At 45.0% G+C, this 16,300-nt stretch overlaps 1 protein-coding gene across 2 annotated transcripts in view; it reads left to right on the forward strand.

The window, feature by feature from the left end:
* Window positions 1-13,917, forward strand: part of LOC105281361 (carbonic anhydrase-related protein 10) — a 131,717-nt gene extending 117,800 nt beyond the window's left edge. The window contains exons 7-10 of one of the 2 annotated variants that reach the window (XM_011342511.3): window positions 11,386-11,540; window positions 11,804-11,929; window positions 12,295-12,343; window positions 12,430-13,917. In XM_011342511.3, the coding sequence (XP_011340813.1) occupies window positions 11,386-11,540; window positions 11,804-11,929; window positions 12,295-12,343; window positions 12,430-12,494 (395 nt within the window). In that variant the 3' untranslated portion in view covers window positions 12,495-13,917. The remainder of the gene's footprint in view (window positions 1-11,385; window positions 11,541-11,803; window positions 11,930-12,294; window positions 12,344-12,429) is intronic. The other variant, XM_011342512.3, reaches the window with a different exon arrangement.
* The last annotated feature ends 2,383 nt before the right edge of the window (window positions 13,918-16,300 follow it).

Raw genomic sequence — 16,300 nt, forward strand, 5'->3', positions numbered from 1 at the left:
AATGCGGTGTAAGGCGGAACTCGGGGTTGGTGCCGTGAATACGCGTTTCACGCATCAGCTGTCGCGACGGTCTGGCGAACATCGGGCTGAAAGTCCGCCGGATACGTGCTGCGGTCCGTTGGAGTAACCGCGGATAATAAATAAAACGCCGGTGGAGAGGAGGGTTCTGAGTGTCGGTTCTGTGGGTGATACTCGACTGAGGGCTCGAGGGAGAGAACCGGATGGAGGCAACGGCGACGACGGATGGCACTCGAGTCGTTGAGTCGGGAGAGTGAAAAGTCGAGGGAGGAAAAGAGAGACGCGCGCTCTCTCGCTCTCTCTCTCTCTCTTCTCCATGGAGAGAAAAAAGGTGAAGGGGGCAAAATGACTCTCTTAAGATAACGAGTCACTTCGTCGGACGACTTCACGAGTATTCGTGCCAGCGGACGCGTCTTCGTCCAATGCTCGCGTCTGCTAGGGGGTTGCAAGGGTAGAGAGCACCCTTCTCTCAAATCTCAAGTTGGAATTTGTAAGAACGATGACTCGTCGTGTCCGGTTGGATAAATAACGGATCCCGCCTTTCCGAAGCTGTGCTTAAAACGCGAACGATAATGGAACCCGTTATTTTAGGAGCTGTTTCTTTTTATCGTGAATATGATACGGAGCTACACGTTCAATTCGTAATTAAAATCTTGAGAAATTGTTGACGTGCAAACGTGCAGATGCGCGTTCAGGAAATAATGTCTCAAGACTCATTTTTCTTGTCGCTATGTAACGCTTGCATATAAATAATTAAGGATCACTTGTACGGTAATACAAGAATTATAAGTACGCGTTCTACGAGAGTGACAAAGATAAAAAAAGCAGCAAGAGTATGAATAACGAGGAAACATTTTAACGGAGAACAAGAGTAATGAAGAAAATGCGAACCAACGGTGCAAATTACTTAAAGCGATGCTTTCCCCGTGCGCCGAAGTAAGCGAAACAATGCCCGCTAGACAACTAGTTAATAAATTTCCGGTCTTGTAATTACGATAGAGAGTAATTAGCACGTTCCACACAAAAAAGATATAACCGTTGAGCCATGAGATAACTTGTGCGATACTTACAGTTATCTGTTATAAAATGTGACGATAAATCGATAACGGTAAATATTTCTTTTGTGTCCTGTAAATCGTGCCGCAGAAATTAAATCCTCGAAGTTACTTGTACATCCTCAAAAGAACAAAAGCGCGTTTACCATAACATAATAATTTATATAGTTTTGCATCGATCTATTTATATTGTAATTCATCGCTTTTTCGACGTATGTATACAATGCATAAACGATGCGACATTCACACACGTGTCGTTGTGGTTTACTGAACTATGCTGAACACCCAAGTGGAAGGAAATGGCATCGTTGTCAAAGCACCGATAATACCGATATTACGCAGGCATCATCGAGCGTTATCGATTCGTTATGAATTGGATCTCACGCACATACATAATGCATCGTTGCAATCCCGCCCGTCTGATTTTTCATGGCCTGTCTCGTCGAGTCAATGCAACACGTGTCGGAGCATCGTTACGATATTAAAATTAAATGGATCGCACATAATGGATTATATTGGGTTGGCCAAAAAGTAATTGCGTTTTTTTCCAACAGATGGACATACATGTCTTGAAATGTAACTAACTTCATTCTAAACCGCAAATTCATTATGTAAGTTAACAACTCACAGTTCAAGCTTGTTTTAGAAAAAGAAAGTAAACGATTTCGTTAACAATTGTTTGTTTGCCGTCGATTTCAAAATGGAAAATCAAAAAGAACATTTTCGTCATATTTTGTTTTATTACTTCCGAAAAGGGAAAAACGCTGTGCAAGCTCATAAAAAGTTACGTGATGTATATGGCGAAGATGCTTTAAAACTGCGGCAGTGTCAAAATTGGTTTACTAAATTTCGATCTGGAGATTTTTATGTAAAAGATGCACCACGCTCAGGAAGGCCAATCGAAATTGATGATAACAAAATAAAGGCACTGATCGATTCCAATCGGCGTTTAACGACACGAGAGATTGCTGAGAATCTTAACATATCGAAATCGAGTGTTGAAAACCATTTAAAACGACTTGGATACGTTAGTAAGCTCGATATTTGGGTAGCACATGAGCTCAAAGAAATTCATCTCACTAAGCGTATTGACATCTGCGATTCTCTTTTGAAACGTGAGGAAAATGATCGATTTTTGAAACGTATGATAACAGGCGACGAAAAATCGATCGTCTACAACAACGTCAAACGAAAAAGATCGTGGAGCAAGCGTGATGAACCTGCTGAAAGCACCTGAAAAGCAGATATTCACCAAAGAAAGATTATGCTGTCAGTTTGGTGGGACTGTGTATTTTGAGCTGCTTGCAAGGAATCAAACCATTCATTCAGACGTATACTGTCGTCAACTGGATAAATTAAATGATGCCATCAAACAGAAACGTCGAGAATTGGTGAATCGCAAAGGTGTTGTGTTTCACCATGATAACGCTAGACCACGTACAAGTTTGGTCACTCGTGAAAAATTGTTGCAGCTTGGATGGGATGTGTTACCATGATGTTACCACATCCACCATATTCGCCAGACCTGGCACCATCAGATTACCATTTGTTTCGTTCTTTGCAAAACGCCTTGAATGGTAAAACCTTTACTGCTGATGAGGATATCAAATCGTTGTTGGAATTGTTTTTTGCTGAAAAAGATAAGAACTTTTTTGAGCGCGGAATCATGAAGTTGCCTGAAAAATGGCAAAAGATAATCAAACAAAATGGACAATATATTGTTTAATAAAGTTTTTGTTTCCCATGAAAAATTCGCCTTTTATTTATATAAAAAAAAAACGCAATTACTTTTTGGCCAACCCAATAGTTCGCCCGCGCCGCTGCATCAAGAATGCGAAAGATCCACGTTTGATGTGTCGCGCCGCGACTTGCGGACACAAATTGCGCTCGACGTAAAATCGAAACGTAACTTCCTCTTTCTCTCTCGCTCGTGTTCTCTTTCCGTCTTTCCTCGACTGCAGATTTCATCGCGCAGTGAACTTCGTACGGCCGCGATTTGCATCCGCGCGTCCGCCGTTGCGTCCTCGAGAGCGGCAAGAACGCTTTCTCGTTCAACTTGCGCGGCATAATTCCGCGTACGCCACGGCTGGTTGCGTTGCTCGACGAAGAAGAAAATAAACTTTACGGCCAAGTATTCTCGAGGATGTGCGTCGCGGAAGAGAGCGAAGCAAAGATCATTGATGCACACGCGATGCATTCCGAAATAGGCTCCGCCGAGTAACTGCTATCACCCCTTCCCACAATCGCGGGGGTCTGCATAAGGGTCCGTACGGTGTTCTCTCCCGCTATCCTCCCTCTCCGTTAAACGATTCGACCTGGAAGCGTGCCTGGAGCTTTTTACACGGTTAACACGATCGACTCGGTCCGGCGAGTGTGTGAGGACCACGGGGGTGGTCCATGGGGGGTCGATTTACAAGGGACAACGATGTCACACACTCCGGCCGGCCGGTGTGTGCATAAATCTGTATGCACGGGCTGGGCGCACGTTGTGTATATGCGCTATTTTAATCAATACCCTGTTGACACCGCGACCAGGGAACATAAATCATAAGACAATGGAAAATGGCGCGCGGGGGAGGAGCTACAGCGGGATCTAAGTATTCCATTGTCGTGTACGTGTCGCGGCGGGCATGCTGCATACACAACGGCCCGCGATAATTCGCCGTACGCCATCGAGAGATTTATTTAACCCGTGCTTTTCGTCAGCTTAAGCATGCTTTCTGTTACGGAACACTCGCGTGCGGGGGATGCGCGCTAAATAAATGAATCCGTCGCGCGGAGCGATATTTTAGGAGGCGAAAGAATTTTCCTTCGCAACACATTTCCGCTTAACTCGGAAATAACGTCAAGGCTTGCCTCGTTTCGGGATTAATACGGTAAAGGAGAATATTTTCAGCTGATTGGCAAACACAGCGACGAAAATGAAAGAAAAAAATAGCACGTAAAAATTGACACATACATGTTGATGCGCGTAAAATACTTTCCGCAGTTGCGATATAACTTTAATTATGCTTCTACGACAATGTAGTCGGGTAAAAGTAAATACCTTTTCATTTATTGGTGCACGTGGGTGCGCGCTGCGAAATTGGTTTTGCCTCATCATTAATAATAATGTCAGTAATGTCTCTGCCAAATCGATTTCAGGAATAATGCGTTTTTAAACTTTGATCAATAATGCGTATGACGTAATCAACGGTGATTACGATCAGTGCAGGTGGGTTGGAAAAGCAAGAGCGTCAGTGTGTCGAGTATTTTCCACAGACACGTTTACACAGACTTCCGGAACACGTCGTTCATTTGAACATAATTTCCGTAAACGCGCGGTTACGCATCGCAATCGATTAGCGATTTTTATTGTAAAAATTGTAATTTTTAAATTGAATAACTACAATAAATCTGCATCAACGTATTGACGAATATCCATTAACCTGAGCTTTGAAAAGCAATAATTTGCTCTCGGTAAATGTGTTTCGAATATTCATATTTGTCACGTGCGATATGTTTTAATAGATCGGACTCGAGATATTTTGGCAGGGAAAATGTAAATCGACAGTCTCGCTTTCAAATGGCGCAGCACATTCCTCACGTGCGAATGTATGTGTGTGTGTAAAATTTAAAAATCAATTAATGCTGGAAAATATATGTTGTTAATGTAAATTTTAATTAATAACTATTTAATTAATAACTATTTATATAGGGCACATACATTTTCTATTTTGATACATTCTATTATCGATGAACTTCCTATTATAGAGATAGGTTTATGGGATATTTATTTCCATTATACTAATTAGGCGTCCGACAAAGATCTATAATCGCCATTATATTTCCGACATCTGCTTTCCGAGTCCTCCTTTTCCTTCTTATTCCATGCAATTCCTATCCTCTTACTTCGTGATTATCATCGTCAACTGCTGCGCGCGTGGATACCTGCGAATTGAAATGCACTGATTTATACGCGGCCACGCACACCACGCGCGCGCGCACAAAGGGGATGCTTTGACATAGTAGGCGTAGTAATCCGAGCAACGAGGAAGCTAACGAGCAAGCGAGACACAACGAGCAGTGCAGTACAGTGTGCCGGAGGAATACCCGCTTCACCCCAATGTACATGTACATCCCTGGCCATTTACTTCGCGCACACCCGTTACATGAGCCGCACAGCCGGCCATGCCGGCGAATGCCTACGTATCTACGAAATGTAGATAATAGATGAAATATTTGCGCGGTATGCGTGGTATTAAACCGACACCCCTGAAATTGTATTTTATAGCTACCCCTGCCACCGACGCGCCCGCGCGCTCTCGCAACCCCTTCGGAGTCCTGACGGCTCTCTTCTTCACCCTCCCAGTTTGTCTCTCGCTGCTCCACGATGCTCGTTGCGCTCGGCTTGCATGCCGCTTTCCCTCTTTCTCTCTCTCGCTCGCAGCTGCACAATCGTACACAGAACGTCGCAATACGGCGGGGGTAGCAAAACCATCTCCCCCCTCCCCGCTACCTCCCGACCGTCCGCCTCCGACCCACCAGACGTGGCGTTTCGCCATATAACGAAACGCCAGAAACCAGTTTGCAGATCCGGCCGTTGGGAAGCGCGAGGTATCTCTCACCCGAAGCGTTTCCATCTTTCGGGGGCTACAGCCTCCCCCGCGCCACCGATGCACCTCCGCCGCGTCGCGGCCGCCATCGCCCCGCGTTGCCCTTTTTTTATTCGCCCTCCCCCGTCCCTATCCTCTAGCGCGATCTCCCTAGTCGATAGAAATATTTTCCACGGCTACGAGGATTGGAGGCGGCGAATTTATCACAGTGACAGACCACCCTCTCTCCGTGCCGCGAGGCGAGAGAGAACAATCCTCTTTTTCGGTTCTCTTCGTTCCTCATGCAGGAGGCAGGGGAGAGGAAGCCACCGCAGTGGCAACCATGGTACACACTCCGTTTATCCGTGACGTGGATACGATAAATTTGATTTTTTCCAAATGTTATCCAAAAGAATAATCCATGAGTTATTTTCGTAAAAGAAGGAACGTTTTAATGTATTAAAATGGAATTACTCGTTAATAGTATTAATTTTCGGAATTATGACTGACACTCGTAGTACACTCATAATATTTAATTGACTAGTATTAAATACATAATGGCATACCCGCGGGAGCGATGTAAAAGTATAATGATATAACAGCACGAAAATCGTGTGTGATAGCTGACTCAAACGCCATATTTGACATAACGATAGTGCGTGCAGCGCGGTTTTATATAGACGTTATTATTTATTGATATGTTGCTCTGTATGTATTTCCGTAAAGCTCTCAAAACATATCGGAGTCGCACACATCGAACGTACTATGCTTACCTTACTTTCGAATCGATTGGAAAGAAGTATATTTATGCGAAAAGAAATATGCAGCAAATATTCCAGCTCTGGACATCGGTTTCTATGTAAATAAGAACGGTAAATAAAAACATATGTTTACATGATAAAATTCCATGATAGTATATAGAAAGAAGGTGCACATGGAAAATAGTAAAATTCTATTAATTAGATTATTTAATAAAGAAGTTTTCTGAATTAATAACAAAACAATCGCAATTACATGCAAGACATTTTCCGAAATTGTAATCATAAAATATCATAAAAACTACCAAATATAATTATAGAATCAAGAGAATATTTATATTCAGAGGGAGATATCTTTAAGAATTAATTTGGAGTCACTGGAAATTCCGATACAATATAACAAGGCAGTTCAATAAAATCGATACTCTCGTAAGAAAGATTTCGACGTTGCGCGAGCTTCATCAAATTCCCGCAGTTGCGTCTTGCCGGCTCGCTAATTAAGAGTAAATAAGAAAATGACCATTTTCTCCAGCCGACTTCCTCCCGCCATCCGCTCCGACGAGAATGACATAAGATAGAGTAAACTCCTCGTGAACTTGGGCCGGTCTCAAGCCGAGAATTATTCACTTGGCAAACAAGAATCTCGTTTCGAGAAATCGAGTGGCGACCTTAATGTAGCGAACGGGCGGAAACAAATAAACGACGAACCCTTATGTGTGAAATATACACGCACACATACACACACACATGCACGTGCATATTGACGTTTGTTACGTGCGCGGAGAGGGGGATGTTCTTATATTGCGATTATCGCCACTGTCATCATCATTATCCTGCCGGTGTGTGCCGGTGGCGCCATTAGGCACGGTCAATTTTCCTAAGAGCACCTCACGTTATTCCGGATGATACTCGACTTCCACGCAACGAACCGACCCGGGCGTTGTGCGTGTGACCCTCCGGCGGAAATATCAGCGACGGTCACCGAGCTTGTTCGATAATAGATAATGGTGCGTCGGCACGGATTTTGCGTGGACCATGAATTATTAAACGGGAACGCGCCGTATTCCTTTCACGTGGGATATCGCCGTACTTTCACGAGGGAGAACTCGATGCGGCTATTATTATACGGAACATTCAGTAAATCATGCGATTTTTCTGGAAAAACGAAGAACGAGGTCTGCAAAAATTGAAGATGTAAATTCTTTCTTGATCGATTGCGTCGCTTATTAATATCGATTATTAATATCAATTGATTATTAATACGAATCGTCTATTCTGCTGAATATAAAGCGTCTACTCTGCTGCATTTAATTTTATACATGAGGCCTTGTAAAAAACCGTGAAAACTTCTCAAAGACCTGCGAGATTATTTTTTTACAACAGAAGTTTAATTTGCAGTCCGATTGTTGGGATGTCAAAAGTCGGGGCTAAACCTTGCATCGCGCGACCACCTTCCACTAAACTTCCAAGAAAAAATCCATTTCAACTTTGTTAACGCGAGGAAAACGCGATAATTTCGAGATCCAGAATACAACCCCCTTTGCTCTTCGCTGTACAGCAATGCTCGCAATGTGTGCAATACAACGTCTGCATTGCTTCGTTTACTGCCGCTTGTGTGTGCGAAATATATCAATAGCGATAGCGGAAGCGACACAGCCGCGTGCGATTTCTTCTAGCCGATCCCTTTCTCCTCTCTCTCTCTCTCTCTCTTTCAGGTTCTTTCCCCGGGGAAGGAATTAATGCATTGCATTAATCACCAGGAGGACCTTTTCCACCCTCTTTCAACCATCCCCAGCCCCTTCTCTCCGCGAACGATATCGAGCAGTTGATAGGTATTTCTCTGTCCTCGGCGCCTCGTTATTATTACTTGTCATCTCGCTGGATTTCTTTTTTCTTCCCCTTCGGGCTCCATTTATTCCCTTTAACCTCCTCTCGTCTCTCTCTCTTTCCTCTGCCGATGCTCGCGCGTCGACCTCGTTCGCCAGAGTGGAATCAGGACGCAAGCGATAAATATTATAAAAATAAGACAAGCACGCATAAGTGTAAGATGTGGTACACGATACACGCAGGGCGGCGGCGAGGGTACACGTCAAAAAACGTTGAACGCCAAGGGGTGATACCAAGGGTGGTTAAGAACTCGGTGGGCATTCGCTTTAAGGAAAGCATGACGGTCTCCACTTTTTGCCCTCCTTCCGAATGGCGGCGTCCTAAGAATATCTCTGCGTGAAAGAGGACGAAGACGTTGGGGAGGGGAGGTAACGGAGGGTGCGCCGGAAGCCGGATCGCGCGAGCTGGCTGGATCGCTCTCTCACTGCCGCGGCAAGACGGCTGCACCCCTGTGCCGGATCTGCCATTTGCGAGGGCGCGTTCGCCCATCTTTAATGTCACGGACTCAATACGAGAAATAGACGCTCGTATATAGCGACATTTTGATGAAGCGCTCGCCTCGTCGCGGTTTACCGTTTCCATCCCCTGCTCCTTAGCGATGGAGAGCTCGTGCTCTATATAGACGAGATCGTCACCGCGTTATGTTACTACTTCAAACGGTCTCGTTAGGGTGGTTAAATGCACTCAAGCTGTTTCCGTTATGTATTATTGCGAGGCAACTCGCTGCACGTCTCCGAGCTTTCAAATATGCCTGCCATTGTGCTTGCGGCTGATATTTCGCCTCCTTTGATTCCTCCGTTTGCATACATATGATTCTTCGTTACCTCGTGTGCACATAATTATAGCAGGATATAGAAGAACGACGTATCTTTTTTCATCATCTTTTCATAGCGGATCCTATGTCGCCGCTATTTTCACAATTAAACGCAGCGAAGAGGAACGTTCTCTCTATCTCTGTCTCTCCAAACATATACGTGTAAATCGATGAATCAAAAAAATTCGGATACGACCGGACCACGCGACGATTGATACGTCGCGATACACGATCCGTATCCGATTCGTGCAAATTTCGGATTCCGTAAAATGCGCGCGGATGTTGCGTCTGTGTCCGTTTGCGAGCGAGGATTTGCTCGCGCGCGACAGCGTCACGGACCCGAAATGCGAGAAGTGGACGGCAATATATGCGGAGGACGTCGTAGCGGAGTTCGTGTTTAGATGTTAGCTACGTCCTACGGACTACGTGCTATCGTGGATTATATGCATCCCTTTATTTGCGGATAAACCGGGCGCGGGCGTGTGTATAAACGGTTCAAGCGGGATTCATCTCGTCCACGAGAACGAGATTCGCGTAATCTTATGTACACGGAAAGACATACACGCTTGTACTCGCTGGCGCGCGTTCTCCGGTTCCCGGGTATGTTAAGGAGTTCTTAATTGAATTGGCTCATCTGGCGTAACACTCGAGAGCGCTGCGGGGGGATAATTTTTGCAGGGGCTGCCGGAAGGAGAGGCAAGAGAGAAGTATTCAAATTAAAAGCTCGCTGAAACACCACCCCCTCCGCGATTTGATTCCCGCGCGACGTGCGCGCGGGCGCACCGGACGAATGATTTATTTTCACCACACATTTTGAAATGATGAGCTTTTACGCTGAATTTCGCGGCGCGCACGTTACGTAGGAAAGATACAAATCATTTCTGGACGTTCGGTGGTTACGAACGGCGCGCATCCTACCGTGTATATACATGTATATACTACTCGAATCTATCGCTCGCTCTCTTCAAAAGTAAATCCCGTCGACATGTATCTCGGGTGGTTTGATGGTCTTCGAAATTCATCTTGTGCGATACTTTGTATCCATTTCAAGTTGACGCTCGTTTGTAAGTGTATAATTAAATTCGAGCAACATCCCCGCTTCGTTAACTTTTGTTGCCCCAGTCTTTCTCAATGTGTATTTAGTTTTACTTGATATTATGGAAATATTGTTAAAAATCTGCTTAATCGTTTATAACTTTTCCAAAGAGACTTTTGCACTCTTTTACTTTTAAGTCAATTTACTCACGCAAGGGCTTCGGAAATGTTGCTGGCAGGTTTTTATGGTTAACGAAGGTACAAATGACCACGATGCCGTTTAGACATAATTGCATTCATGAAGGGCAGCTCGTGTGATAGAGAGCGTGCGCGCGCGCAAACCTTGCCGTTGTCGATGGAAAGTTATGCGAGGATGGTGCATAATGCATTAGGTATACACACCATTCTGCACGAGATGTAGTTATTTGAGCAGTGACGGCTTACAGGCAAGTGTGTTGCACATTGTTTGTTCTTGTAATTCTACTATTTACCGGGTTATACGATACACTTACGACAATCTACATATACGAAATTACAATTCCCCGAATATGCAGGACGCATTGTTACCGCGAGTGCAGCGTGGCTTAAGTGCAATATTACTATTTTAATGAACATTCCGGAAACGTTTCAAAGGGTTAAAAGAAATTACGAAGTTATCGACAATAATGAAAGCTCGAAACGAATCCTATCTTTGTTATTCGTATCAGAAAGAAATTAAATGCTTTATTTCGTCGTAACCAAACGTTTTATCATAGCCAAATTATAATTATGGGGCACCTTGCGCATTGGTGTTTCTCTCCCACGTGTGTACGTTGGGAGGTTGAATGCAAATTGCACATAAATGTATAAACACGGAAACCGCCTCGTGCACGATTTATGTGTGTTTGCGCAGCGCCAATCATCGCCGGGACTTCTTTCTTTCGTTTTCTGTCGCCCGCGGGATTCATCATCGTTTTTCCCAGCTACCTCGCTCTGCGAGAATGCCAAAAGTTCAAAGGCGGATGCGCGCGCGGAACGAGGCGCGCTTAATCCGTCTCGCTCACTGCATCTCTTCCGCAAAAATGATTTCGTTGAGATCTCACGACCAACGACGCTCGCTCGCCCGATCGGATTTCTCAGAGCGTGAGATTCCTGCCGGAAACGCACGGAAATGAAATCCGAGAGTGACGAGTACGCGAGCAGCTCTGACGACATTATTATTATACGTAACTCTTGTCAACGCTTTTGCGTTTTCCTTATTTCAGGAGACACCGCGCCCGTGCGCCACTTGTCCTTGAAAAACCTCCTTCCGGAAACCGACGGTTACATGACTTACGAGGGCAGCACGACGCACCCGGGTTGTTGGGAGACGGCGATCTGGTTGATACTCAACAAACCAATTTACATCACGGCACGAGAGGTGAATATCGATCCTCCGCTCCGATGATTTGTTGCCCGACTTTCCACCCCTTCGGTGTTCCTCCTTTTTTCCACCCTCTCTCTCTCCTCCGCCCTTCTAGATTCCAGTCCGGCTCGAGAGCTCGCGTGTCCCGCAATCATAATCGAATTGCCGAAAGTAGCGACCGAGGTGATAGGATATCACGGCAGACAGATCCGTCGATACCGTCGGAGTCCAATTGACGAATCGTTATTCTCACAGCGTTATCATTTCTGTTGTATTAGCTGTACGCCCTAAGAAGATTAATGCAGGGTCCGGAGAGCACGCCGAAAGCACCTCTCGGTAACAATTCCAGACCGCTGCAGAGTCTTCATTACAGAACCGTGCGGACAAATATCGATTTTGCCAAGGTAATATAATACTGTGTTGCAGTTGCGTTATTCGATACGTCACGTGAAGAACGTAGAGTCACTCGCGATAATTAGCGAGATAATTATGGCAAATGTAACGTCAACATTAGCACATTCGTACGTGATTTTCTCGACGCATATGATATCGTTTCCAGAGAACTATTCTATTAAAAATAAATTATCTTTTAGCAGTCACAAAACAAACAATCCATATGCATCTCAAATTGTAAATTTAATTCTTTGCCTCTTTTTTCTTTAGCATTAACTGTGTCACAAATATCTTGATTAATCGAATATAACGCATATCTGTCGGAAATTTGTCGCGTACCTGCACCTTAAATTCACTCTCTGTATTATTCCGACAGCGGGGGAATGCCAAGTGTCCGTCGATGGCGCAGGACATGCATTATAGAGGTAACACACGACATTAGCCAGGCTCTAGCAGCCCCGAAACTTCGTGCTTCGCCGCGAAGGGATCGTCTCGATGAGAATTTGAAAAGATGACTTTTTTCTTCCAGCCAACACGTGGCGGGACAACGGTTCCCTATCGCACAACGTTGTATGAGGCCATCCTGCGGCAGGACCACGAGAGGAGACTCTTTTCTAAAAGGAGCGGAAGGATGGGATCGTGTGACAGACGCGCGTTACAGACAGCATGAGTGAGAGGAAGGAAAGCACTGATTTTTAAAGGGTGAGGGAGGGACAGGAAGAAGAATCTGTGCGGCTGTGCGTAAAACGGACGTAAAATTGATTGAATGGTTGTAAACCGAGATGAATACCGTGGTGATTTCCGTATCTCGGAGTGGACGAACGGACGTAACGCGAGCGCCGCGTGTCACGAAGAAGTTACGAATTTCATTTGCGGATGAGTTTGTTACCGATAAAATCGAGTTGATTTTATTCTCCGGAGTAGCGGAGTCAAAGTCAGTGCGTTGCCGCGACGCTAATGTAATTCCGGTAACGCGAGTGATCGAGGGAGTGAGCTTCAAGTGTCTTGACGAGAGATACGGATTTCCGTTTGACTTACCGCTCGCAAGTTCACGCACGTCGAAGGACTTGTAACAGTTATCAGGGATGGGTGCGTAATTTAGAACGAGATGCGCGTTATATTATAAACCGCAACGCATATATATAATTTTGTAAAACGGACAATAGCGCTTTCAGCGGACGAATGATTCCTATAGCGAGAACATAGTTGTCTTTTAAGATAAAAAAACTTTTTTAACAGCCCTACCCATCGCTGGTAATTACGCACGTTTGTTCTGTTCTCACGTGGAAAACCGTGAGAATAGAGCGACTGCGTGATTGATTAATCTCGCTAATGAGCCTGTGAATCGATCGAGTTATTTGACGAGTTTTGGTCAATTATTTCGTAGCCAAGAGCGATACGCAAGGTGAACGATGTAAAGCGAAAACCGTTGCGAAACGAAGGGGGGAGGGAAAACGCGATGGGAGGAAATGAAGCGGAAGCGCGGGAAGAAGCGAGACGATCGTGATGGATCTCGGGAGAAGATACAGAAGAAGAAATAGCTTCTGTGACGGAGAAAGGGGAGGAGGAGGTGGAAAAGGTGGTCGAGGAGGAGGAGAGGCGAAGAGCAATTTCGTAATAGCTCCGGGATAGAGGAGAGTAGGATAATAAAGAAGGAATGGTTCGGAAGGGGAGGAGATTAGGATGAGAGAGAAGTCATGTGGTAGATCAACCGCGCGGAAGAGAACGCTGGCTCTCTGTCCGTTAGCTTAGCCGATGGACGAATAATCCAGCGCTTTTGTATATAAAAAAAAACACAAATACGGAAAATGTACACGAACAGACATTACCTAAAATAGACGTTAAGCAGCGAGAAAGACGAACTCTTAGGCGGAAAAAGAAAAAGCGTGTGTATAGAGAATAAAGTTGTATCATACATGAAAAAAGTGAACGTTTAACAATTGTGGTTAAATAAGTAACGATAACAATAAAGGCGACGTTATATTGTACAGCAACCGCAGCGACAGTGTCTCTCTTTTTCTCTCCTGCGATCTTATTTTTCTTGAATATTTCATTTATTCATTGGTATCGCTCCTTTTCATTTTTCCTTTTATATAGGTTCCTTCTCTAACGATTAATACCATTTTATGAGACATCCAAGGAATGTCGCCGAGTAATTTATAGGATATTTTGCGTGAACGTTACAACATTAATGAGACGTTATCGAAGATGTAAATTAATAAATTCCGATAACCCGCTAATTTCCGAAGCCGGCTTGCTTAGGAGAAAGTTCCCGCGGTTTCTACCACGCCAAAGTTAGACATTACAAATTTCTTCGTCGACGCGCGTCAAGGGTAAAGCAAAGTTCCGATGATGCTCGGCGAAAGTTCCGCGCACCCGAGCATCGGGACTACGCTCAATCCAAAAATTCGTGCGCGCTGACAAATTATCCGGGACAAAACTGGGTCGAACACCGGCCCGAAGTTCATGCCTCGACCTGCGAGACCACGTTTCGTCCTTAATTAATTATCTCCCAGCAGCAACTTTCACGCCATGCTCCTCTCTCTTTCTCTCAAGAGACGAAGGTAAGTGGGTTCTATTTTATCAATTTGCGGAATAATTTATATGCGGCCGGAGAAACTGATTGCCCGTCGAGGCACGATATTCTTCACCGTCTAGCTTCGCTTTGCGTCCGTACATGGTGACGTTATTGCAATTTAATCACGCTCAGAGGCGAGAACTGCTAGAGCGGACGGCCGCATGCAACGTATGGCTTAACGAGGTCACCGAGTATGTAATTTGTCTCAATGTGCGACCAATAAAATTTACCGCTCGCGAGCTAAAGTCGAGTGTGAATAACATCGTTCACGTAATAACATCGCTCACGAATGATTACCTATATGGAAATTCGTTTTCGCAATAATTCACCACAGAAATCTGAGACAAGTGTTCAATATTATTAAAGATATATATATTTGAACTTTTTTGTAACGTCACAGAATATATGGCGTAAATAAAATAAAACAATAAAAATATCTCGAGTTTTTCAAACTTTCGATTCGTATTTCGATTAACGAGAGATGCCTCGAGAACTTTTGTGCGCACAAATTACTATACAATGGCTGCCTCGTTCGTGCATTCGCTGCTTCGACTATGCGAGCGATTTTGCGATCGAACGTTCTCACAGCGATGCGTGTGTCAGCCTAAACGAATGCAACGAATTTAAAGCACGGGGGTGGTACTCCGAGAATGTGCTGAGTAGCTGGCTCGTCGTGTGCAGCAGGATGGTAAGAGGATGCAGAGAGATATGCTTACCGAGCTCAAAGTCCTTTGAGGGGAGAAAAGAAGACCGAATAAAGAAGGTAGACGAAGAGAGAAGTGCCAGCCACGTGATGTTCCTCTTCGAGGGACGGGGGTGAGCGCGGAGGAGCGACGCGGAGTCCTTGCACTCTTTTATGGAAATTAAGGACGTGATTTCGGATTCCCGCGAGTACAAGTTTCATCCCCCCTGGCCTCCCTCGCCATCCTACTCGTTGTACTCTCTAAGGCAAGCTCTCTCGTGACTGCGCGCTGTATCCCCATTTTTAGACTCGACTATACATGCAACGCACGTATATGTAACATCGCCATGTAGAACCTAGGAAGCTGGAGGTTTTTGCGAAATCACTATCGGCGACCGGAATTTATGGATTCTATATCTAAATCTACCGTAAAACTATAGTCCCCCCCCCTTTCACGCCCTTTTTTAGCTTCTTTTGCTGGCCTGACTTTCTTTGACGAAGATTCCGTCGAATCCCTCATTTTCCGTCCCGAGAATTTTCAAAACTGACTTTCGCGAATATTTACACCGTACGCGATGCACGTGCATATCTGCTCGCGCCACCGAAAGATCCGTTGCTAATAAAAATTTTATAGGGCGACATACGTACGCTTTCTGTTTTTCTCGGGATGTACTTCGTTCGTGTACCCGCTTCCTTCCTCTCTCACGCCACGACGAAAAGATATGCGCGCGTGTTCGAGATAGCCCACATTCGCGATTCGCGAAGCGTGGAACTCGGACGGGGCACGCCAGATCTAAATACGAACCAATTTCCTCGGAGCTTAGAGCCACGATATACCGATGCGAGGGACGCGTATCGAACACGTACCAGTGGCAATTTAATCAGACATTTCCTTCGGCTCGATATGAAATGCGGCCGTTGAACCGCCGCGGCGCACCGTGGTTAGGCGAAATGGAAGTTACGAAATAATAACCGAAAGTTTGAATGCAAGTTCATTTGGCTGAAACTACTTTAACGTGCATGCAACAGTGATTGCAGTGCTCCGCGCTGTTTCGTGAACGCATGGTAGTTCGGAGTGCATTTACTTTGCCCGTTCTTCTAAGTACGCGCGAGTAAACGATT

The sequence above is a fragment of the Ooceraea biroi genome, chromosome 3 (assembly GCF_003672135.1).
Source record: "Ooceraea biroi isolate clonal line C1 chromosome 3, Obir_v5.4, whole genome shotgun sequence".
In the NCBI taxonomy this organism is placed as follows: Eukaryota; Metazoa; Arthropoda; class Insecta; order Hymenoptera; family Formicidae; genus Ooceraea; species Ooceraea biroi.